Raw genomic sequence first — 25,064 nt, forward strand, 5'->3', positions numbered from 1 at the left:
CCAAAGCTCAAACTAAATTAAATTCTCCTATCATCGATGACAATCTTCAACTGCTCATTCGGTTGAAGAATGTTCGTCGACGACAATATCAACGTTCTCGTGATCCTGCTATGAAAAACATAGTTAAGGATTTACAAAAAGAAATTAAACATAGATTTACTCTTTTGCGAAATGAAAATTTCGCTAAAGAAGTTGAACAAATTAAACCATATTCTAAACCTTTCTGGAAACTTTCTAAGGTTCTTAAGAAACCTCAGAAACCAATTCCTGCTCTCAAGGAAGGAAATCAAATACTTCTTACAAATGGTGAAAAAGCTCAAAAACTTGCTCAGCAGTTCGAGAGTGTCCACAATTTTAATTTAAACGTTGTGAGTCCTATTGAAAATGAAGTCTCACTGAAATATGATCATATTTCAACCCAAGTGTTATCACAAGATGACATTATTGAGACGAATTTTGATGAAATTAAATCAATTATTAGGAAACTCAAAAACATGAAGGCTCCTGGTAATGATGGAATTTTTAATATTCTTATTAAAAATCTTCCCGATGTTGCCTTGAGACTCCTGGTTAAAATTTTCAACAAGGGTTTTTCATTAGCTTACTTCCCAAAAAGATGGAAAAACGCTAAAGTAATTCCTATCCTAAAACCTGATAAAAACCCAGCAGAAACATCAAGTTATCGCCCAATTAGCTTACTTTCATCTATCAGTAAACTTTTTGAAAAAAATATTTTGTTGAGAATGATGACTCATATAAATGAGAATTCAATTTTTTTACCAGAGCAGTTTGGATTTCGTCATGAACATTCAACTACTCATCAACTTGTCAGAGTAACGAACATGATAAAATCAAATAAATCTTCTGGGTTATCCACTGGAGTTGCTCTTCTAGACATAGAAAAAGCATTCGACAGTGTTTGGCACAAAGGTTTAATAGCAAAAATGTTTGATTTCCAGTTTCCTATTTATTTGATCAAAATGATACAAAATTATTTAACTGATCGTACTCTTCAGGTTAGCTATCAGAATTGTAAATCTGAATTGCTACCCGTACGAGCCGGTGTTCCGCAGGGTTCAAGCGTAGCTCCAATCTTGTATAATATTTTCACTTCTGATCTTCCAAATCTACCCGTTGGTTGTCAGAAATCGCTATTCTGTGACGACACAAGTCTGTTAGCCACAGGTAGAAATCTAAGAGTGATCTGCAGTCGCCTACAAAGAAGTTTAAATATTTTCAGTGATTATCTGTCAAAATGGAAAATTAAACCAAATGCAGCAAAAATGCAATTAATTATCTTTCCTCACAAGCCAAGAGCTTCTTTTCTTAAACCAAACAATAATCACATTCTCAAATTGAATGGCTTGGAATTGACATGGTCTGATCAAGCTAAATACTTAGGTTTAACGTATGACAAAAAACTCACTTTCAAGGATCACATTGAAGGAATCCAGGCAAAATGTAATAAATATATTAAATGTTTATATCCTCTTATAAACAGAAATTCTAAGCTCTGTCTAAAAAACAAATTGTTAATTTATAAACAAATTTTCAGACCAGCCATGCTTTATGCGGTACCAATTTGGTCAAGCTGTTGTTCCACCAGGAAGAAAACGCTTCAAAGGATTCAGAATAAAATTCTGAAAATGATTCTGAAGCGTCCTCCCTGGTTTAGTACAAATGAGTTACACAGACTCACAAATATAGAACCATTAGATGTAATGTCACATAATATTATAAGCAAATTCCGACAAAAATCGATGCAATCTTCAATTGAATCGATTCGCTCTCTGTATTAGTTAGTAAGTTAGTATATAAGTTCCTTTTCCCCATTACACAATACAAGTAGGTTTAGAATTTTCCCTACACAAAAATCTCAGAATTGCAGAAGCAAATAATGTCCTCATGGTAATAACCAAATCATATATATATAACAGGGCTGAAAAGTCACCACTTGTGGCTGAACACCCAATTTAAATCTTAATAATTTAATTTTAACTCATATTCCAATGAATAGTTATTAAAAAAAAAAAAAAAAAAAAAAACACAATTTTGAAACCAGTGTTACGCTTATGTCATTGACTGGACATGAATTTCGTTCTCATAGTTTGCAAGCGAAGCTGAAAGTGACATTAATTCCGCTTTATTTTCGTCAATGAAAATGACTTTTATTAGCTCTGCTTGTGAGCGTCCAAAACCGTCATCGCTGGTACGACAAAGGAAAGCAATAATGATGAGTTTTCCTCATTGTTTCCAAAAATTTGAGAAAACCTAATTTTCGAACGTTTAGGGGTTTTTGGTTTGTACAAAAAGTACATGTTTCGTTTCGGTTTCTTCGCGTTTCGCCTTCGGCTTATCAGTGCTTAACACTCCAAATACCAAGCCTCAATAAAAGTTGGAACGGTAACTTCGAGCTGTCATAGCTCAGCTGTTTTTCAACGAATCTCAATAAATTTTAAACCCTCGAATTTTGTGAAGTTCGTAGATTGATTCCAAAACTTTTTAGCAGACGATTGGTAAAGAAAAACCAATGAAAATTTGATTTTTCCCGTTCCAAGTTTTTTTCACGCTTCCAATATGACCTATCTGCTTTCCAATTTTCTTTCCTTTGGCATAAACGTCGCATAGAAAATATTGAATACTTCAACTTTACCGAGTCATAACTTTGTTGTTAGTCAACCGATCTTCAAAATTTGTTCACCATTGGAAAGGTACTACTCTCACAAACAAAATGCATTGAAAAAAAACTAAAAATAGAGTTGTCTACCCTTACCACCCCCCCCCCCCCCCCCCAAATAAAAACTGTAGATAGATGACCTAAGAAAAGATCAGACTTTTTACAATGATCGTAAATATCTCGAAATTCAAAGCGATGACCTATATATTTTTATACATCATTCGATTGCTAGTGATACTAACTACAATTTTCGCTCAAGTACCATTTCTGTACAATCAAAAGAAAACATTAAAAAATCGATGAATTTATAAATATATATGAATTTTTCATTTTTTGTCACAGGTTTGTACATAACTCAAAAATTAAAGCGATGACATGTAAATTTTTTTATTCAAAATATTGGAATCATTACCAGAAACAATGTATTGATGATCAAAATTATATATCCATTCAAAGAATCTCAAGAAATTTGAAACAAATACAGAGAATTTCTATTATTGGGAAAATTTTACCAAAAAAAAACAAATCAAAACTTTGAAATTTTATGACATATATTTTTTTGTTAATTTAGTTGGAAATTTATTATGAACAAAATTTACAAAAAAACTGAAACTTGGATTTCACTGAAAATCTTAAAAATTTTGGTAAATATACCTAACTCTAAAAATAGTTATGTTTTTCTATTGGACAAAAGATCTAAACAATTTTTATGCACAACCCAAACGGAATTGATAACTACTAAAATTTGAATTTTTCATTAGTAAACAATTCAGAAAAAGTAGAATTCTGAATTTAGCACAAAAAATCACACGAAATTAAGTGAAACTTGTTGTTGTTGTTGTTGTTGTCGTTTATTAGCGGCTTTAACCACGTTTGGGTCGTTCACCGCACTTAAATTAAATAGTTACATATAGAATTAACTTAGCTTATCTAATATAGTATAAAACATTTATATATAATAAAGTTATTGATGTTGTAATAAGGTGTGGCTTTGCATCATCTGAGTATCATAAGCTGGGTCCATTGAGTAAGACGGAAGTCGAAAGGGGATATCCTCATTTGTTCCATAATGTTTGTAAAATCATCATAAGCCACGTGAAGAGTCAGCATAACCACATAATCGGATTGTGTCAGGTAGGATGGCTATCGTTGGGCCGCGGAGAACATCCCCGACGCTTGTTCAAAGCGTGGCGGATGGCCCGTGATGTAAGTGCTCGCAATGAGGAATTAAAAGAGAAAAAAAACAGTCGTGTAAGTTAGATTTATAGACCGTATTCATATACACGTACATATATATAAATTGAACGTACAAGAAATCCCGCAGCTACAAAGCATCGTAAAGATCTGCATCTTTAAGGAAGGATATTAAAACTTCCTCGCGGACAGGATCGTTGGAAAGAATATTTCTAATAGATAGTGGAATATTATGTTGATGACGTAGATCTGAGTATAGTTGACAATTAACCAGAATGTGTTCAACGGTGTTTCTAGTGCCACATGTTGAACAATGCGGGGGAAGGGTTTGGGATATGCAATGGGCGTGTGAAGCCTTCGTGTGTCCCACTCTTAAACGTGAGAGAGTTCTCTGTTCGATTCGGGAGTTCCGATCAACCCATTTGCTAAGATCTCTTTTAACTTTCTGTAGGTGACCTGAACTATTTCTCCACTGCTCAGAAAATTTGTTTGTGATGCATCTTGAAAAGTTTTTTATGATATCCGCAGCCGGGATATCGTTCGTGAAACTGTGCTGTACATTTCGTCCGAGGGCTGCTAAACGGTCGGCCTCTTCATTCCCTCGAATTCCTACGTGGCCCGGTATCCAACAGATGGTGACGAGTGGGTCGCATGAGTTTTCAATTTGTTGTATGAACGGATGACACGATTCACCGGACTCTAAGGCTTGGATAACTGACAAAGAGTCGGAAAAAATAACCAACGCTACGTCTTTCGGTCTACGGGACAAAGCTAACCAAATGGCAGCTGCTTCAGCCGAAAATACGGAGTATATTGACGGGACACTTAGAGAGATGCCATTTCCGATACCATGGATTCCGATTCCTACTCCCGATCATCGAGTTTTGATCCATCCGTGAATAGTTTGACGTGATTGGAGAACCGGCGTTTTACGAGTTGGGTATAGGCGGATTGTGCCATGCTGGGGACGGCTCCTGCCTTTAAAGTATTTGACAGTGATATATCAATGTTTGGGGGTCCTGTGTACCATGGACGGCGACGAGTGTAAAGCAGGTCTGCCAGTTCAGGTAGCGGAGAATCTGCAAATTCGCGGTGTATGGAATCGGCGATTTCATGAAGAACACCACCCTCTCCCTCTGTCTTTGAAAGAAAACTTAGGATTCTCCTTATTACCACTAGGGCAACCGCCCAGCGGAAAGGAAGTAATCCGGCATCAACACATGCGCTTTCAGCAGGTGTACTGGGTAGGAGGTTTGATGCAAGACGAATTGAACCGTGATATAGTGGAGCTAGTATAACGTTAAGACTGTTTAGGCTGGTGCAAGTTATTTCGATTCCGTAATAGATTCGGCTAAATATGATCGATTTGCATATATTGATAGCTAGCTGTCTATTACACTTTGGATGACGGGAGCATATAGCCCGTACCAATCGTTTGCGACTTTCGCAATCTAGTTTGAGCTTGCGAAGGTGGGGGAGGAATGTCAGCTTTCGGTCGAAGGTGATTCCTAGTATCTTAGGCTCTTTGATGAACGGTATAATCGTGTTGTTTATTCGGACTGGTCTATCGGTTGCCCGATGAAATGAAGAGCAAAAATGTGAGATAAAGCTTTTTTTTGCAGATATGCGAAATCCTACTGATAGTGCCCATTTGTTTATCGCGTTAATTGCTGTTTGTAGTTTTATGCGAATTCTACCTGTCGTTTTACCAGTCACTACCAATAGGATATCATCGGCGTATAGAAAGATATACACTCCCTTGGGCAAGATGGCGTAGATAGATTGCATGCTTATAAGGAAAAGAGTAACCGATAGAACGGATCCCTGGGGGACACCGTTTTCTTCGGGAAAGATTTCCGACTGATGATTTCCGATACAGACACGAAATCTTCTGTTAGAAAGAAATCGCTGAATGTAGTGGCCAAGGTTTCCATGAATACCCCATTCGCTTATTTGTCGGAGTACGCCCTCTCTCCACATAGTGTTGTAGGCCTTTTCGATGTCAAGAGCGGCAATATCAATATGAAGACCATCCCTCATGGCCTGGCCCAAAGTTTCATTCAGTGAACCGAAATATGAACCGGTTCCCATGCCCTGGCGAAAGGCATGCTGTCGCCAATCCAGTAGGTTGCGATCCTCTAGAAAGGTTATTAATCTTCGATTTACCATCCGTTCCATTGTTTTGGCGATGCAGTTCAATAAACTAATAGGGCGGAAATCGTTTACCGTTCTATTTCCTTGTGTACGTTTGGGAATTGGGATCACCAATGCTGTTTGCCAGGATTCTGGGATAGGCTCGCCTTCCCAGATTCTGTTGAAACAATCTAGCAATAATCGTTTTCCGAAAGGGGGCATGTGTAAAATCAATGGGTATCCGATATTGTCGATACCCGTAGCTTTTCCTCGACCTTTGGATAGTGCGACGGTTAGTTCCTTTCCAGTGAAATGCTGGTTTTCAATTGCAGTTGAATCTGAGGAAAGTTGATAGGAGTAGCTTCAGCATGACGTTTGATTGGAATGAACTCTGGTGGTAGAGAGGTATTAGCAGATAGCGAGGCAAAATAGTGACCTAGTTTATTAGCAATTTCTTCGGGTCTCACTTCAACAGAATCCTCTGTGATGATAGAGAAGCCTGAATGTCGCCTTTTTCCACTCAAGGCGTTAACCCGCCGCCACAACTCGCCGATTGGGGAGTCAGGATGTATACCATCTAAAAATTTGGCCCAACTGTTGCGTTTAGCTTGTAGAATTGTTTTTCTTGCAATATTTCGTTTGTTACGAAAGTCGGCCGATCTAGCATCACGTAGTGGATGAAATACCGGTGTTTTCTTTAACGCACGTAAAGCCTTGCGGCGCGCTTTAATAGCAAGCTCAACCTCCGGACACCACCAATAAGTGGCGCGCTTGGGGGGGTTTTCGTTTGAACGGGGGATACAATGGCTGGCTGCCTGTGCCAGTATTTCGATTATCTCATCGGGCGAATAGATGTGATCCGGTATAATAGAGTCGGCTACGCGCTGTTCATAAGCGTCCCAGTCGGCTCGCTCTAAAATCCATCGGGGTCGACGCGATGTATAGTATGGTTGTTGGTTATAAGTAATTTTTATTGGCAGATGGTCACTGCAGCTAGTGTCTTCGATAACATCCCATCCACATGACCCAGCAATATCGACCGAGACAATGGACAGGTCAATAGCGGAGGTGGATTTTCCTCGTATGAAGGTAGTTCTACCGTCGTTTAATATCATAGCGGGGTTGCTTTCTATGACGTTGACAATTTCATTGCCCCGGTGACTATCCCATTTGGATCCCCATGTTCTGTGATGCGCATTAAAATCTCCCAAGATCAGGAATGGTCCACTAATCTGTGCAATCAGTTTGTGTAGTTCATTTCCCACGTGACACACGTTTTGTGGGATGTAAATTGAGACAACGGTTATTCGGGTCGGAAACATAATCGTTTTGGCAGCCACAATCAACTCAGAATCCAGGGTGATTTCTGTTGAGGGAATGTCTGCCCTCACACCTAGTCCGATTGTTTGATAAATATTATCACCTTTTGCTGTTTTCCAACTATATCTAGATCCGAACCATGTTTCAAGGGCTGTGTCGTCATGAAGATGGGTCTCTTGCAGTGCAAGACTGACGGGCTGTAGATTTGACTCTAAGATTTGCAGATCTCCTAAGCAGTTTCTCAAACCGTTAAGGTTCCACTGTATAGCAAGAGTATACCCTCCGTTAGGACTGGAAAGCGAAGAAGCAATCCCCTCGCTGACCCCGGATCCTTCCGAAACTGGTTGGAGAGACAGTGGGGGGACTGGAAGAACAATAGCTTTGGTCATTTCTAAAGTGTAAGATTCTCTGTTAATGGATACGGTGTTCGGTGAGTCGGTATTTAATGTAACGGATGTATGTGACGAGAAGCAAATTTCTTCAATGGAATCAGGTACATTAACTATAGTTTGTGAAATGGATGGCTTTGATTTGAGGAGAGTCTGGTGTTTACTACAACAAGGAGCTTGGTGCCAAGAGCATCCGGGAATTGGGTCGAAGCATCTTTCGTATTCAGTTGGAGTACCGCTAAGAATTGGTAGATCGGCGTTAGCCCCCCTCTGGACCCTAGCTCCCACCGAACCTAGTGGGGGGGGGGGGGGGGGGGGGGGCAGACGGAGGACTAGCGCTATTAACTGATAGAGCACTTCTAGGAGGATCGTCGGGAACTGAGTAACGTTGATCCGGACTGCAAGGCGTCTCGTGCTCCGACGAGCGTTGGAGGTCGGGAGGAGACAAGATTACATCAATAAGCTGACCGGGAAGCGGACTGTACTGGGGTATTGCTTGTTGAGGGATGGCATTACGGAGCTCGTTCTGATCGCGGTCGTGTGCTATAATGGAGGATTGCTCGGTTGGTGAGTGACGGTGACTCAACGGGACCTGATTGGTATGAATCGGCCCCGTGCCAATATTTGATGACTTTGGATCGAAGATGATTTGCTTGGTGGTTTGATAGTTATGTATTACAGCTGAGACAGTGGCCGGGGACTCTATTCAGACTCGGGATTTGGTCCGTGGTAAAGTTAGATGATTTGGGATCGAAGATGCTGTGCTGGGGGGGATTTTAGAGTTGCTCTTTTATTACAGTTGAAGCAATGGGATAGTGGAGTACTCTACTCGAACTCGGGAAGGTCAACCAGCATCGAATCGACTGGGAGCTCGGTGTTAGAGATGGAGACAGATCGAAAGGAGGCCTCGTTGTCTGGGTGATTTTTATTTGGGCTAGAGGGTTCTTGGTTCGTGGGTTGAGTGGAAAGATTTACTTTGTTCTTTTGTTTACGGTTTGCGGTTGTCTTCGACGGCTTAGATAAACTGAGTGAGGGTCGTTCGTGTGATCTTCCGGCCCGCTTTGAGGGGGCAGTAGTCTCGTTCGTCGTGTCAGTTTTGGTTTTGGTTGAAACAGATCCAAGGTTAGGCTGCTTCGGTGGTGGGGAGCCTTCGCTGCTACTGCTGGCGTTGGAAGGTCCCTGAATGCTGGTTTCTGGATTAATTTTTGAAGATTGCAAGGCAAGAATTTGTGCTCGCATTGTGGCAATTTCCTTGGTGGCATTTTCCAGTGCAACCTTTAGGAGTTGGATCACGTTGCTTTCATCACTGGTCGATTTTTTCTCTTTTTCGGTACGGAGTTTCTCGTTTTCCTGCTTCAGGAGAGCAATTATCCTATCCTTCTCATCAGACGGAGAGATTAGACGATTCTGAACCTGACTGGCGTAAGTTGGACTTTTCTGGTTTCTTTTAACGATTGCGCGGGCTTCCGGGAACGAAACACCTTGATCTATTTTAATTTTTATGATACTTTCCTCTTCCTTATACTTGGCACACTGCCGAGAGCGTGTAGCGTGATTTCCGTTGCAGTTTATGCAATGAGGAGGAAGAATACAGGGTATTTCCGGATTTAGTCCGTGGTCCTGGCCACAATTGAGGCATAATGGTTTACCGGGGCACGAGCGGCTTCCGTGACCGAAACGGCCACACTGGTAGCACAACGTGGGTGTCGGATAGTACGGGCGGACCGCCGTTCGGACCAGACCCACATTGACATTCTCCGGTCGGTGAGAGCCAGCGAAGGATAGGATAAGGAGGGGTGTGTTGGTAATATTGCCGTCTTTGCGTTTAGTAATGCGACGGACGCCGCAAATATTTTGGGGCCGAAGCTCCGAAAGCAGCTCTTCGGTTCCCATATTGATGGTGTCGAGTTCAGGGTAGGATGTGGAATTACCTCCACCTGTTGGCCATTAGCAAGTTCTTTCAGATTCAGTAGTGCTTGGTAGGCTTTTCTGGAGGTCGTTCTGAGGATATAACGAGATCCTTTTGCCTCTTTTGCTGCGGTGATAAGCTTAGTTGGATCCGTACCCAGGATCGATTGAATGCTCTTATGTATAAGAAAAGGGTTAGAGGGCAGCCGAGCTTCGGTTGCACCATCTCCTCCCGTCGCACGTAGTAACAACGTTTGTTTTTCAATTATGTCTCCGGAGTTCATAAAACCCGGGAGATTAGGACTAGGTAGTGGGGGAAAAATTGTTCTAGAGCTGGAGGGTTGTTCTCCATCAGGAGGGTCGGGCCCCGGCATTGGGGCGGGGGATTTGTGTAAAAACGAGACGAAAAGAAGTAGGGTGACTCACCGCTATACCGGGGATTTTACTGCGTCCGGTAAAGGTTAAGCGGTAACGAATACGCTCCTATGCGCTGTGACCACTTTTGGTTATGATCACTTTTTCGTGTTTTCACTGCAAGCTACTCTGCCAACACCTAACTGTCAGTGTTCGTAGGCTCACCAACGCACGAGTCTCCACTGCACTAACACTTGCTAGCAGCTGTCGGCTTTCGTCCGGGAGGCTGAGCCCGAGCCTGACTGCTTCAATGGCGGATCACTGAATGATGCACGTGTTTTTGAACCGGGTGATGATAATCACTAGAAAAATCACTATATAGTCGATAAAACTTCCGACAAACAATATTTTTGATGAATGTCCGATTAATTTAATGCACAGATGCTATCCGAAAACTGGAAAGGTTATCCACTGCACGAAGATATATTCGTTGAACAGAATTCGTATGGAGCCGATAAAAAACTTAACCGGTCGCTACGAGTGTTCTTGTTTTTATCCACCTAGTTGTGTAATGATGCCTTTCTCATATCTCTTTTATTCACATATAAAAAATGTATTCTTCAAACAGTTTTGTTTGATTTTTGAAAAACATGAAAGCTAGTGCATGAACTAGTGTAACCTACAAAATGAAACAGTTCTCAAATCGGTTAGGCCATCTTTCTCAGTGAAGTGAGTTCCACTATTTCAGGTACTTATGAAACTGGTATCGCCCCGAATATTGGCTTTGCAGCAGCCTTTGCGATTAGCACCAACCAACCAATCTATTTGCAGCTTACAGTAAAATATATAGGGCATCGCTTTGAATTTCGAGATATTTACGATCATTGTAAAAAGACTCATCTTTTCTTAGATCATCTATCTACAGTTTTTATTATAACTTTGGGTAGACAACTCTATTTTTAGTTTTTTTCAGTGCATTTTATTTCTAGAAGTAGTACCTTTCCAATGGTGAACAAATTTTGAAGATCGGTTGACTAACAACGAAGTTATGACTCGGTAAAGTTGAGGTTCTCAATATCCGACTCGCGATGCAGGTGCCGCATAAATGCAGATAGGGCACATTATGAGCTTGAAAAAAAACTTGGAACGGGAAAAATCAGATTTTCATTAGTTTTTCCTAAACGATCGTCAATAATGATATACTTAAAATAATCTACAAACTTCACAAAATTCGAGGGTGTAAAATTTATCGAAATTGGTCAATAACAACTGAGCTATGATAGCTCAAAGTTACCGTTCCAACTTTTGTTGCGGCTTGGTGCTCCGCTTAACTTTTTAGGCTCGGTGTTAGGAGTGTTAAAGTTGTTCAAATTAAGGCAGAGATGGCGATTATCTCATACTGGATTTATAGATCTCATATGGTTGAAAAGTTAATCAGTTTTTTCGCCGAATGACATTTCACCGAATGGGTCACTTCGCCGAAAGGGTCATTTCGTCGAATCCTGAAATCGTAATTAGAATTGATTTAAATTAAAGACAAACGAAAGATGATAGCGTTAACGCCGCCGAGCCATCTTGGTTTCGGTTATGTGGCTGCGCCACATCAGTTATACAGGAGACATAACATGCAGGAGATATGACCCTTTCGGCAAAATGACCCTTTCGGCAAAATGACCCTTTCGGCGAAATGACCCTTTCGGCGAAATGACCTTTTCGGCGAAACGACTTTCGGCGAAATGACCTATTCGGCGAAACGACTTTCGGCGAAATGGCATTCGGCGAAACAACTTTCGGCGAAATGGCTTTCGGCGATACGACCCGCTCCTCTACGATCCTATTGACATTACCAATTAAAAAACATTTCTTTTCGTTCCTTTCTCATAATACTTATATATCCCTATATCATATCACTAGAAGATTCTGCGAAGAATATTTTTTCAATTTTGAATAAAATAAGAATCAAAACAAATTGGTTCAAATGGCATAACCTTTTAAATTTGCAAACAGTTATGTCAAGTTAATAAGAAATTTTCTTTATTTTGCATCGTCGCTCTAAATGATTAAACACACTTTTTTTGTAGTTCTGGAACCGGAAGTCGGATTCCGATGAAATTAAACAGCGATGAGTAGCAAAGCCCACGTACCATCGCGTATTAATTTTGCATCGTCATTTTCAAATTTTCTGACACTCATCGCCCTATAATTTCGGAATCGGAAGTCTGATCTTGATGAAATTGCACAGTATATTGCACAGTATATTTAACGACAATGAGAGCTTTAATTTGAATAATGATTCGTGAAAATTGGCTTAACCGCTGCTGAGAAATCGAAGTGAGCTCCGTTTTTTGGAGATTTCCTTCACTATTATTGGTGCTTTTGGAAGCGGAAACCGAGGACTAGTATTCCCAAAGTAATTTAAGATATACCAACTAGATGAATTTAGCAGTAAGTTTTATAAAAATGTGGTTCTCGTTTCGCTATCGCTTGTGAAAAAATACTCATGAAATCGAAAATTTTCACTAATCGCACTGTAATACCGGAACCGGAAGTCGGATCAGGATGAACTTTTTGGGGACTTTTCAAAGAATTTCAAAACCTTTCATATACCTTCTAATTTGTGTAAATCGGTTAACAAATTTTCGAGAAAATTGAGTGCGCATTGTTTAATAAGTTTGCACAAATTTCCTTGTAATTTCGGAACCGGAAGTCGGATCCAAATGAAATTTAAGAAGATTGTATGAGGTCATAAGACCTTCCAATTGAATCTAAGGTTGTGAAAATCGGTTCAGCGATCTTTGAGAGAATTGAGTGACATTATTTGTCACATGCTCGCATACTTACATACAGTGCAGTAAAACTTCATTCAATTCAATTGAAACTGAATGTGGAACACATTGACGATCTCTCTAATGCAGTAAACTTCACTTTCTGACAAACACAATGTTTGCTGACGGCCCGAACGGAAAACATTCAGTTCATCAGTCGTTTCTCTTCAATCGAGGTTTAACCACCGTCAGTTGATCTATTGAAGTAACAAAATATCTCTTTCAATAGTGTGAGAGCGGCCTTCAAATGAGGTTCATGTAAACATTCGAATTGGTTCAAGATAATAGATGAATGACAAACCAGATAGCTGAAATATCAATCACAGAATACACATAAATTAATTGTTTCCTCCTTCAGTTTTCATTTTTAATACTTTACTCCATTTGTAATTCTATTCGTTCGAACTTACTACCAAGAGCGAAGGCAGTGGAAGAGCTACACTACTTGGCACTCGAAACTGAGCAAGCAAAACGTCAAATGACTAGGTACGATTATTCAACTGACGATGAATTCCGGGTGCTTCACTTGAAAATGGCAGCAAAAGTCAAATGAATTAGTAGGGATATGCTGACGGTCAGTGGCCATAAATTTCATTTTCATCGTATATTATTCGATTGAAAATGAAGTTTTACCGCACTGCTTACATACATACTCACATACACACACAGATATTTTGTGATCTCGTCGAGCCGAGTCGAATGGTATATGACACTCGGCACTCCGGGCCTCGGTTGTAAAGTCGGTTTTCACAGCGATTGCATAGCCTTTCTATATGAGAAAGCCAAGAATAGAAGTACTTATTTAAAGAATAAATACTACAGTATTTATTTTCAACAATACACTGAGGTCTCTTTTTATGCGGGGGATACCGCGTAACTTCGGAAATTCGCGTAAAAAAAACGCGTAACTTCGGAAATCAGCGTTAAAAAAAAACCTTCAAACTGAAAAAATTTTTTTTTGATGTCAAATATCTTAGAAATGCATGAAACGTCCAGATCTGGTATAATCTCAAATCAATTTATTTTGTGAAAATCGACTTTGAGACAGAAAAATTTTGAGACTTCCAAAATCGAGTTTTTTTTTGCCGTCGACTTACTTTACTGTGGGACGCCTTTTTAAAATTTACCCTCTGAGAGAGTGATAAGTTTTTGATCGTGAATATCTCTCGATGTATCTAACGTATCAACATAATTTTTGCTACATGCTATCAGATCCATTACATAATCACAAAAAAATCAAAATTAAAGTTTCCTGAAATGTTTGGTATCAACGAGTATGAAAGAATGACGCCTCTCTCGTACCGTACCTACTTGATCTATTTCGTCCATTCTAGCCTATGCAGGAAGCCAGTGCATCGTTCTGGTTGGTTCAGGTCCAGAGCTCAGTCCTAGTTCCAGTATCAATAATTCAGTTCAGTATTGAAACAATTGCGGGACGTTCGCAGAGCCAGTTTTGCTTCAAATAAGAGCAATTGCGTCATCCTGCTACTGGTCGTTTGTATTAGAGCAAAATACAATGAAAAGTGAAAAACGATGGGGCGATATTATACAAAATGAGCCCTTCTAATTGATGCTTCATTCATTCTTGCTTCCGTAGTTGACTAGTTAAGTTCAGATCAGAATCCAATTCTAGGGTATAGTTCTGAAATTCTGTTTCAGAATTCATTACTTGATTTTTTTTTCATTTCCAGAAGCCAGATCTAAAATTTTTTTCCTCGCCCAGAATCAAGTATCATAACTGAATTGAGAAACCAGATTCGGAATATCTTTCAAATAAATTCTGGACCCTCTGAGCTGAATCCTGGATCCAAATTTGAAAAAGTAAATCCTGGTCCGGAGTTCTGTAACTAAAACTCAGCTGCGGATCAGAATCCAGTTTCAGAGTTCAGTACTAGGATCCAGGCTCAGAATTCAGAGTCGAAAAAGAACCCTGCTCTCGAATTCAGTTCCACAACACAGGTTTAGTGATGAGTTTAGCTATTCAGAATTCAGTTACCGAGTTCAGGTTCAGAATTCAACTCCCGCGTTGATATTCTTTCCGTGTCGTCTTTGACTCATCGAACTGAACTTAATGCTTAATGCTAAACTCGGCAGTTCAATTTGAACCGCTAAGCAGACGTAAAGTTTCTGCTATTTGCAGAACCCTTTATATTTTTTATCAATTTAATCTACTCTGCTCTGATGAGTCAAAGACGAAACGTAAATAATATTAGAAACGTTTATGTGCCCCGACACAAAATTTGGCTAACTCCTAAATGACCGAAATTGAGTTTCAGAATTCAATTCTAGCATTCGGATCGAAAATTCGAATTCCAGGTAAAGAATTCAGAATCTTTAACGCCATCCAATTATGTCTCTGACATTACCCACCCGCCATTTACAGATTAACAGAAAAATATTGGAGAGAAACGTTAACCACTTAGTCGTTTGACAATTCTACTCTCCGAGAACATAAATTCGAACAAATAATTTTTTGCGAGACGAAGTTCGATGGGTCAGCTAGAAGGTGGATAATACTTTACTATTTCTCATAAATTTTTAAAGGAATTATAGACACTTTTTGTCCACGTTTGGCGAGACGGTTTTAACAAGTAAGTTATTGAAATTAATGTCATAGTAATTCCCAACTAAGATTTAAAAATCCTAGACGGCTAATTCACACAATCAATCAACTAGTTCGTGCGATTAGGATGTATGGAAAAATCATGTCAGTTTTATTCGTATTCACGTCACCCAGTTATGTTTCGGACATTACCCTCCCGCCTTTTTTGATGCCGAAAAAACCGCGTAACTTTGGCAATCCGCGTAAAAAAACCGCGTAGCTTCGGAAAACCGCGTAAAAAACCGCGTAAAAAACCGCATAAAAAACCGCGTAACTTCGGAAAAAGCCGCGTAAAAAGAAACAGTATTAAAAAACGGGTAAAAAGGAGACCCCAGTGTACTATTTTTTTTACATAATCCTTATTTTTACCTAAAACATAGCAGCAAATACCAAATCGATCGGATCCACCGTTTGTGAAATATATAATTTTGAATTAGGTCCCGTAGCTGGAGTTTTAAAAAAGGTTTATTCACATGAACTTTAATTAATCTAGCACATCTAGTTTTTATTATGGAATATTATACTGACCCGGCAATAATGTTCTGGCATGGATTGAGTTTGCTTTCTTCGATGTTCGATGCGAGGAATAATGTACTGATCTGGTGTCTAGGTTGTCACGTAATTATATATTGAAAATTTTCAGGGGATTGTTTCTTATTCTCTTCTCTAAAGTAAGGGTATTTGAGCCAAACCAAAAAATACTAGAAAAATCGACGATTTCGTATGGAATTGCTCGTGAATCAAAATCAACAGATAATTGGTATTCAATATACTCAAGTGAACACGGTGTACAGCAGACGGAAAATGACATCCACATAGTGTAAAAGCGACTATCCAGCGAGCGAATTGATGTCACTCACTAGACAAGCTACCTGCTTCGTGCGCAGGCAACCGACCGACTAAGATGGGAATTGTGACATAGCATATATTTATAGATTCCGTTTTGTGCGAAGATTCATACAGGGCAGAACGGAGCGATACTTTTTCATGCATGACGTAAAGCTTCCCGTAAAGTGTGCCTTTAAACTTATATTTATCAATAAAAAAAGAACTGCTACTGAATGAAATGCGAGATGTGAAGCGACGATTGAAAGAAATCGAAAAGATAACATCATTATAGCATGCTGTGATTGGATCGCGAAAACATAGGTCGTTTCATCCAATATTTAAATGGTATGCTATTAAAGTACTGAAACGACGTTGCCATACATGTTTAAGTTGAATGTTTCCTAATAGACTGGTTGTTAAACCATATTAATCCATCAACAAATGACTTAGTTGTTACCGTTTAAAATTATGACAGAAAAAGGTTACGCAGCTAGTTCTGTATTTTCTAATTGACACCCGGCCCCGTATCATGAACGCTACCAGGAAATTACAGCGAATAAAATGGCGGACGCATTGAAACTGGCTGTGTTTTACAGAGAAATATAAAACTTAATTTTTATCGCAACGACATATGTGTTATTATGTACTTATGGTAACTAAACTAAATTATCTTGCCTTTGTCAAGAATATGATTTATGATATAAGCCTTAAAAGTCGGGATATTAGATGAACAAGCAGAGGTATGCCATTCTAAGCATTGCAGTTTTCAGCAGTTCTCCAGTCCGACAAAAAATACAACTCTAGCGGTAAACTCAATGAATCATTCACAGAAAAATTGATTTGATGCGGGAAAGTATTGATAAAAATTAAAGTTTGAGTTATTTGTGGTTATATCATACTACTGAAAATGTTATCATAAATTACAGAACATTTTTCCGATGGTACGAAAAGAAAATTAAGTTGCTGCATTAAATACAACAAGGGATATTCGTGATAAAGTTCTGCAAATTCTTGTACAGAGTAAATTTTGAAAAGGCGCTCCATAGTAAAGTAAGACGGATTCACCCAAAAAATCATGAAATTTGGAAACAAAATTTGAATTGTCTTTTTCTCAACATGTCGATTTTCCATATGGGACTGATAGGCAATACTTTTCAATAAAATTATAAGATCATGAAAATTTTAAATAATTAATGCAGCAGATCGGTAAGCTTTTTCAATATAATGGCATCAGGTGGAAAGCAATCTGTTCAGCGAAATGTATTTACAAATCGGAGCTAACCAAGCGTGACTTACGACTGCAATCGGCCGGTTTGCTTCCTGATCATTAAGGTGTAACATTTAATAACCTACCTGTGGAATGCTCAGCAGAAACGAAACCGTGTAGGCCCCGAGTAGGTACCGATGGCAGCGGCGTGCCGTGTTTAATGACTTCATTGGATATTTGACAGCGACCCAGCGATCAACGCCGACCAGCACCAGCACGTAGGTGGACAGGTACAGGCTGAACATTTGAAGTAGCTTGAACAGCTTACAGGCCACCATCCCGGCCATCCATTCGACCGTGTAGCTCCAGGCCGCTTCGCCAATCATACAGAACCCGGTCACCAGCAGGTCGGCTATGGAAAGATGAAAGATGAGTGAATAAATTGCACTCCAGTTGTGCCTGGCCAAACGCCGGGATTTGCGGTCTTTCTGGATGCTGCACATGGTGGCAATATTGCCTAGCAATGACACCATTGCCATCGCTGACAGGACAATCACACGGATCACACTGGACTTCGACAGTGCCGGTGCATGGGACAGACAGATGATCCCCGGATGGGTGCTGCTAGTGCCATCGGGGCCATAGGTGATATTCATCAGGTCGCAGTATTCTACCGGCAGGGTTGCGTTCGACGCCTGCATGTTTGTTTCGATAATATCCGTGACCGCCGTCGACAGCGTTGGAAGGAAGGTAGCCAGCGGGAGCAGCTGGTGGAACTGGGACACATTCTCCCCCATGATGTTGCTGGGAAAAGATGCCACCGAAAAGGGTGAAACGGAATGTCCCAGTATGTGTGACGTTTGGGTCGGAGCAACAATTGCCCCGGGTAAGGAATCTGTCGTGTTATTTTCCGACACCGAAACATTGCTGACATAGAATGATTCTAGCAGGATAGATGACAGATTTGACTCCATCCTATTTTCGGCCAGTCTCGGCGTGAACCGGATGATCCGTATGTGGCTCAAAGCCACTAGGTTTAGGTTCGGACAGCTGCGAACGAGCAGAGAGGTTTTCCTATGCTGTGGAGATCTGCAAATAAAGAAGAAAAAACAAACATTAAAATTGCCGCTTAGTTCTCTTTAGATGTAAACATGTAGCGTTGAAAGGTTATTTTCCGTGGCATTTTAATTCCATTTCAGGATTACTTTTGCATACCGCTTTCGAAAGAATTTAATTAAATCACAGAGAACAGCCACCCAAGCTAGTATGAACTTTTTTAAAACTGTTTAAAGCATACAAGTGAAAATTCATTGAAAATCACTGTTGCGTACGATTTTGCACGCATGCATGCACCATTGTAAACAAGCTCGAACGTAAAAGTCCATAATCAATGGCAGGGCGCCTCAAAAAGTAAAAGGTAAAAGGTAAAAGGTAAAAGGTAAAAGGTAAAAGGTAAAAGGTAAAAGGTAAAAGGTAAAAGGTAAAAGGTAAAAGGTAAAAGGTAAAAGGTAAAAGGTAAAAGGTAAAAGGTAAAAGGTAAAAGGTAAAAGGTAAAAGGTAAAAGGTAAAAGGTAAAAGGTAAAAGGTAAAAGGTAAAAGGTAAAAGGTAAAAGGTAAAAGGTAAAAGGTAAAAGGTAAAAGGTAAAAGGTAAAAGGTAAAAGGTAAAAGGTAAAAGGTAAAAGGTAAAAGGTAAAAGGTAAAAGGTAAAAGGTAAAAGGTAAAAGGTAAAAGGTAAAAGGTAAAAGGTAAAAGGTAAAAGGTAAAAGGTAAAAGGTAAAAGGTAAAAGGTAAAAGGTAAAAGGTAAAAGGTAAAAGGTAAAAGGTAAAAGGTAAAAGGTAAAAGGTAAAAGGTAAAAGGTAAAAGGTAAAAGGTAAAAGGTAAAAGGTAAAAGGTAAAAGGTAAAAGGTAAAAGGTAAAAGGTAAAAGGTAAAAGGTAAAAGGTAAAAGGTAAAAGGTAAAAGGTAAAAGGTAAAAGGTAAAAGGTAAAAGGTAAAAGGTAAAAGGTAAAAGGTAAAAGGTAAAAGGTAAAAGGTAAAAGGTAAAAGGTAAAAGGTAAAAGGTAAAAGGTAAAAGGTAAAAGGTAAAAGGTAAAAGGTAAAAGGTAAAAGGTAAAAGGTAAAAGGTAAAAGGTAAAAGGTAAAAGGTAAAAGGTAAAAGGTAAAAGGTAAAAGGTAAAAGGTAAAAGGTAAAAGGTAAAAGGTAAAAGGTAAAAGGTAAAAGGTAAAAGGTAAAAGGTAAAAGGTAAAAGGTAAAAGGTAAAAGGTAAAAGGTAAAAGGTAAAAGGTAAAAGGTAAAAGGTAAAAGGTAAAAGGTAAAAGGTAAAAGGTAAAAGGTAAAAGGTAAAAGGTAAAAGGTAAAAGGTAAAAGGTAAAAGGTAAAAGGTAAAAGGTAAAAGGTAAAAGGTAAAAGGTAAAAGGTAAAAGGTAAAAGGTAAAAGGTAAAAGGTAAAAGGTAAAAGGTAAAAGGTAAAAGGTAAAAGGTAAAAGGTAAAAGGTAAAAGGTAAAAGGTAAAAGGTAAAAGGTAAAAGGTAAAAGGTAAAAGGTAAAAGGTAAAAGGTAAAAGGTAAAAGGTAAAAGGTAAAAGGTAAAAGGTAAAAGGTAAAAGGTAAAAGGTAAAAGGTAAAAGGTAAAAGGTAAAAGGTAAAAGGTAAAAGGTAAAAGGTAAAAGGTAAAAGGTAAAAGGTAAAAGGTAAAAGGTAAAAGGTAAAAGGTAAAAGGTAAAAGGTAAAAGGTAAAAGGTAAAAGGTAAAAGGTAAAAGGTAAAAGGTAAAAGGTAAAAGGTAAAAGGTAAAAGGTAAAAGGTAAAAGGTAAAAGGTAAAAGGTAAAAGGTAAAAGGTAAAAGGTAAAAGGTAAAAGGTAAAAGGTAAAAGGTAAAAGGTAAAAGGTAAAAGGTAAAAGGTAAAAGGTAAAAGGTAAAAGGTAGAAGGTAAAAGGTAAAAGGTAAAAGGTAAAAGGTAAAAGGTAAAAGGTAAAAGGTAAAAGGTAAAAGGTAAAAGGTAAAAGGTAAAAGGTAAAAGGTAAAAGGTAAAAGGTAAATAGGCAAATAGGCAAATAGGCAAATAGGTAAATAGGCAAATAGGCAAATAGGCAAATAGGCAAATAGGCAAATAGGCAAATAGGCAAATAGGCAAATAGGCAAATAGGCAAATAGGCAAATAGGCAAATAGGCAAATAGGCAAATAGGCAAATAGGCAAATAGGCAAATAGGCAAATAGGCAAATAGGCAAATAGGCAAATAGGCAAATAGGCAAATAGGCAAATAGGCAAATAGGCAAATAGGCAAATAGGCAAATAGGCAAATAGGCAAATAGGCAAATAGGCAAATAGGCAAATAGGCAAATAGGCAAATAGGCAAATAGGCAAATAGGCAAATAGGCAAATAGGCAAATAGGCAAATAGGCAAATAGGCAAATAGGCAAATAGGCAAATAGGCAAATAGGCAAATAGGCAAATAGGCAAATAGGCAAATAGGCAAATAGGCAAATAGGCAAATAGGCAAATAGGCAAATAGGCAAATAGGCAAATAGGCAAATAGGCAAATAGGCAAATAGGCAAATAGGCAAATAGGCAGGGGAGGATGTGAGCGATGCGGACAGGTCGATTGAAGTGGAGAAATTCGGTCGAAAGGTACTGGTATGGCAAGCAATATGTTCCTGTGGTTCAAAAATTGCGATGCAACACTTGTCCGCAACTTGATGAAGAGCGGTCGATCAAAAGTTCGAAAATTCGTGAAGGAATAACTTAAATTCCATCCGGTTTTCATTATGCTCAAGTTTAATCTCGTACAATAAAGGATCAATTTTTAGTTTGAATGAAATATCGTTTTATATCATAAGTTGAAAGAAAAATTTGTGGATAGCTTATTTTCGATACACTCCTTAGGCAAATAGGCAAATAGGCTCTTTGAGATCAATATCACAAACAAATTCTGTGATGGTGGAGTAAAAGAAAGCACCCGAAGTTCCCTTTCCCGCTTTGTATATAGTGCTGAGATTGGTACCCACGGTTTTCATTTTCCTTGCTGCAAAAATTTAAAATGAGTAGGTCCTTCTTTGTGACGATTGATTACATGGGACGATTAATTGTATACGATCAACTGATTTGTTCCTTGAAACGTTATTTTGAAGTTCACAACAAAGTGCTTCCTATAAAATATCTACTTCATTGTCTTTTGTTTATTTGTTTGTTTATTTGTTTATTTGGAGCAAGGAAAAGCTCGGTGGAGTTAGTTTCTGTCAAACTTGCTCTCCAACAGGCACAAAACCTCCTCATCTTTAGCATCAACAGATTACAATCATCCAAATGGTACATTTCACTTAAATATAGCATTTCTAAACTAACTAAAACTAATTAGATAGTAACCCTAGGAACAATTTCTTGATAACGTTTCGTGATATATTAAAGTCGAATGAATTGAACAGTGGTTGAATATTCGGCACATGCTGGCAAAACGCTCGTTATACCCATAATTAGTTCTAGCATAGAGGGTCCTAAGAAAAGAATAGTTTCTATGATTACGGCGATGGATATCTATTTGTAAAAGCTGTAAGAGCTCGGAGCAGTCTATTCTTGATTGGAGGAGATCAGCCGCAAAAGTAGCCTTGCTGACGTCGCGACGGACAGATAACAAATCGAGGTCAATCAGTTTGCATCTGGCATGGTAACTTGGGAGGTTCCAAGGGTTTCTCCAAGGAAGCCGACGCAGAGCAAATCGAACAAATTTCCGTTGAATTGCTTCAATGCGTTGGATATCGTTTTGGTAGTACGGTGACCAGACAACCGAGGCGTATTCAAGCGCAGAGCGAACTAAGGCACAATATAATACTTTCAAGCAATGTACATCATCGAATTCTTTAGTAACGCGGAAAATGAATCCTAGCAGCTTGGAGGCTTTGGAGATAGTAAACTCAATGTGTTCCTTGAAATTTAACTTAGAGTCCAGGAGGACATCAAGGTTCTTCACAGACGATGTACGTTCCAGAACAATTTGTGAAATATTTTAGTCGAAACTGACTATAGACTGTTTGCGACTAAATGAGATGACGGAGCATTTGGAGGCGTTCAAAACCATTCTGTTGATATTACACCAGTTAGTCAAATTATTCAACTGCTCTTGTAGGAACTCTGCATAAGCTGTGGATTTGATGACGTGAAATAATTTTAAAATTTAGATCGTTGAGATAAAGTAAAAATATAAACGGTCCAAGGCGACTTCCTTGAGGAACTCCAGAGGTAACGGTGAATGGTAAGGTTGTACAGTCTCCTATTTTCACTATCATTTCGCGACCAGTTAGATATGAGTGAAGCCAATTCAGAAATGACCCGTTAAATCCTAGTCTATTTACCTTTGAGATTGTTATTTGATGATTCATCTTGTCGAACGCTTTTGCTGGAAATGGTTCACCTTCTGACCGAAATAATATTTATCCGTATCTAGAATATTAAAATAGAAATAATATCACAAAGTTTTATTTACGAGTGATTTGTCGTATCCGATATAATTCATGTATCACTTGTAACAAAGTTGGAGTGGATATCATAGTTTTTAGCAATTTTTCATGTTTGTAAATAATAAAAAGGAACTATAGCAATATAAATTTCCTGCTTGAAGCGTTGCCAGTTTTATAGATATTCTTGAAGAGTACATTGTCACTATGACAGTGTAGCTTGGCAATGTACCTCATATTGTAAAACGTGTCCACGAAAATTCATCAGAGCATTCCGTATTAGAATTTGTATTTACTGTGACGCTCCTTTCATAGAAAAGTAAATTTACACGATTTTTTCTAAGTGTGTAGAATCAAAATTCCTAGGTGAAATTGTAAGATTTTGAAGCATTTTTTCATGGAAAAGAGTAACTCGATTTGTTCACTTTTGTAACATTCACCTTTCTTTGAAAAACAATTTAAATGATAATCATTATAACTATTATCATTCATTTAGCGATTTTTGCTGTAACATGATGATATTCAGTGGGTATATGAGTACATGAGCATACCGATGTCAGAAGTTATTTTGAAATTCAAGATGGCGGCTTACGGTTCATAGAAGTTCTTCAAAATCAATACAGTATGAGTATTTCTTGAATTGGTATGATAAATAGCCTTCAATGCGTGTAGCGATTCACGTTTCATGTCTTCAATTGACTCGAAACAATTTCCCCGGAGCGGTCTTTTGAGTTAGCTGAATAGCCAGAAGTCACACGGAATAGTCAGGCGAAATCGGTGGTTGTGGAACGATATTGGTTGAATTTATGGCGAAAAAATCACGAAGAATCAATGAGACGGTGTATTGTCGTGGTGCAAAAACCATGAGTTGTCGGCCCGTAATTCTGGTCTCATTTAACAAATAGCTACGCTCAAATGACGGATAACAAACTGAAATAGTATTCTTTGGTGAAAAGAGTTCGGAGTGTACCACATCTCGATAATCAAAGAAAATTGTCAACATAACCTTGAGTTTTGACTTGCTTTGACGTGTTTTTTTCGGTCTCTGACGGTTAATCGTCGATTCTCGAGCATCAATTCCTTGATTTAACGACGAGTTCATCATTAGTTGATGTTGATAGCCGTCCTGGACGTGGTTCGTCGTCAACGCGTTCTCGACCCGTTTTGAACAATTTGTACCTATCAAAAACACTTGCTCGCGGCATACAATTATCACCGAAGGCCTTTTACAACATTCTGAACGTTTTGACATCAGGAATTTGATTACGTACACAAAATTCAATAGAACTTCCATGTTGAATAATTTCACTCATTGTAAAAATCGCCGATTGCACATTTAATACTTCAGAAAGACAGACGTATACTAAACAGTAATGGCATAGATGTCACTGACAGTCTAATCCACAGAAAAAATATTCCGATGAATTAAGAATTTTTACCCACAGTAGTACTTTTTATCGTGGCGTTCTGCCAACTGTTCTACTCTGGTATACATATTCCGGTTGAAGTTCACATTGTAAGGGCATATTCAGTAGTGTTCTAGTTCTAGATGCATAATTTATGTCAGCACCAGCGTTTTATTAGCGTTTCAAATATAGAAAAAATAGAAAGGTAGTGTATATCATTTTTAAATTTGACAGTAGAACTGTTCGAATGAATAAAACTATAACGGTTTGCTGGGGATACGTTTGTTCCAGTTTCAGTTATATTATAGACCATCCATATGAATCTTGCAGCTCCTGGATTTGCTCTAACACTGCGAAATGGTTGACCTGAATTCACAAAACACACTTTGTCTATTATCATGCATCGGCCCCACTCACTCTGTCGTTTGTCGGACAGGACGGTTTAAGCGTTTTATTTTGTCTCGTGTCGCCGATAGTAGCAGCCTATTACGAGTGTACCTTCTTATGATACAGGAATAGGGTTTAAGGCTGAATTACTTTAGCTGTCAAAAGCCACAAGGGTTGACAGCTGGTCAATTGTTAATGCACAACAGCACTCTTATAATTTATGAATCTACTTTATCGACCCAAATTTCATTTCCTGTCTTTCATAACGAAATGGGTATAATTTCGGATAAAATCTTGTACTTGGTAATGAAATAATGTAAACAGTTGATCAACTGTGATAAATATATCTAATTCCGGATAATTCTGACTTCCACAATCAGAATC

General features: G+C 38.6%; 1 protein-coding gene across 1 annotated transcript in view; it reads right to left on the reverse strand.

Moving 5' to 3' along the window:
* LOC131427107 (gonadotropin-releasing hormone receptor) overlaps nucleotides 1-24,339 on the reverse strand; it is a 190,246-nt gene extending 165,907 nt beyond the window's left edge. The window contains exons 1-3 of the mRNA XM_058590031.1: nucleotides 24,159-24,339; nucleotides 22,786-22,873; nucleotides 17,584-18,526 (exon numbers count right to left, since the gene is read on the reverse strand). Of these exons, the coding sequence (XP_058446014.1) occupies nucleotides 17,584-18,411 (828 nt within the window). The 5' untranslated portion in view covers nucleotides 18,412-18,526; nucleotides 22,786-22,873; nucleotides 24,159-24,339. The remainder of the gene's footprint in view (nucleotides 1-17,583; nucleotides 18,527-22,785; nucleotides 22,874-24,158) is intronic.
* Nucleotides 24,340-25,064: the final 725 nt, after the last annotated feature.

This window comes from Malaya genurostris, chromosome 2, assembly GCF_030247185.1.
Source record: "Malaya genurostris strain Urasoe2022 chromosome 2, Malgen_1.1, whole genome shotgun sequence".
NCBI lineage: Eukaryota > Metazoa > Arthropoda > Insecta > Diptera > Culicidae > Malaya > Malaya genurostris.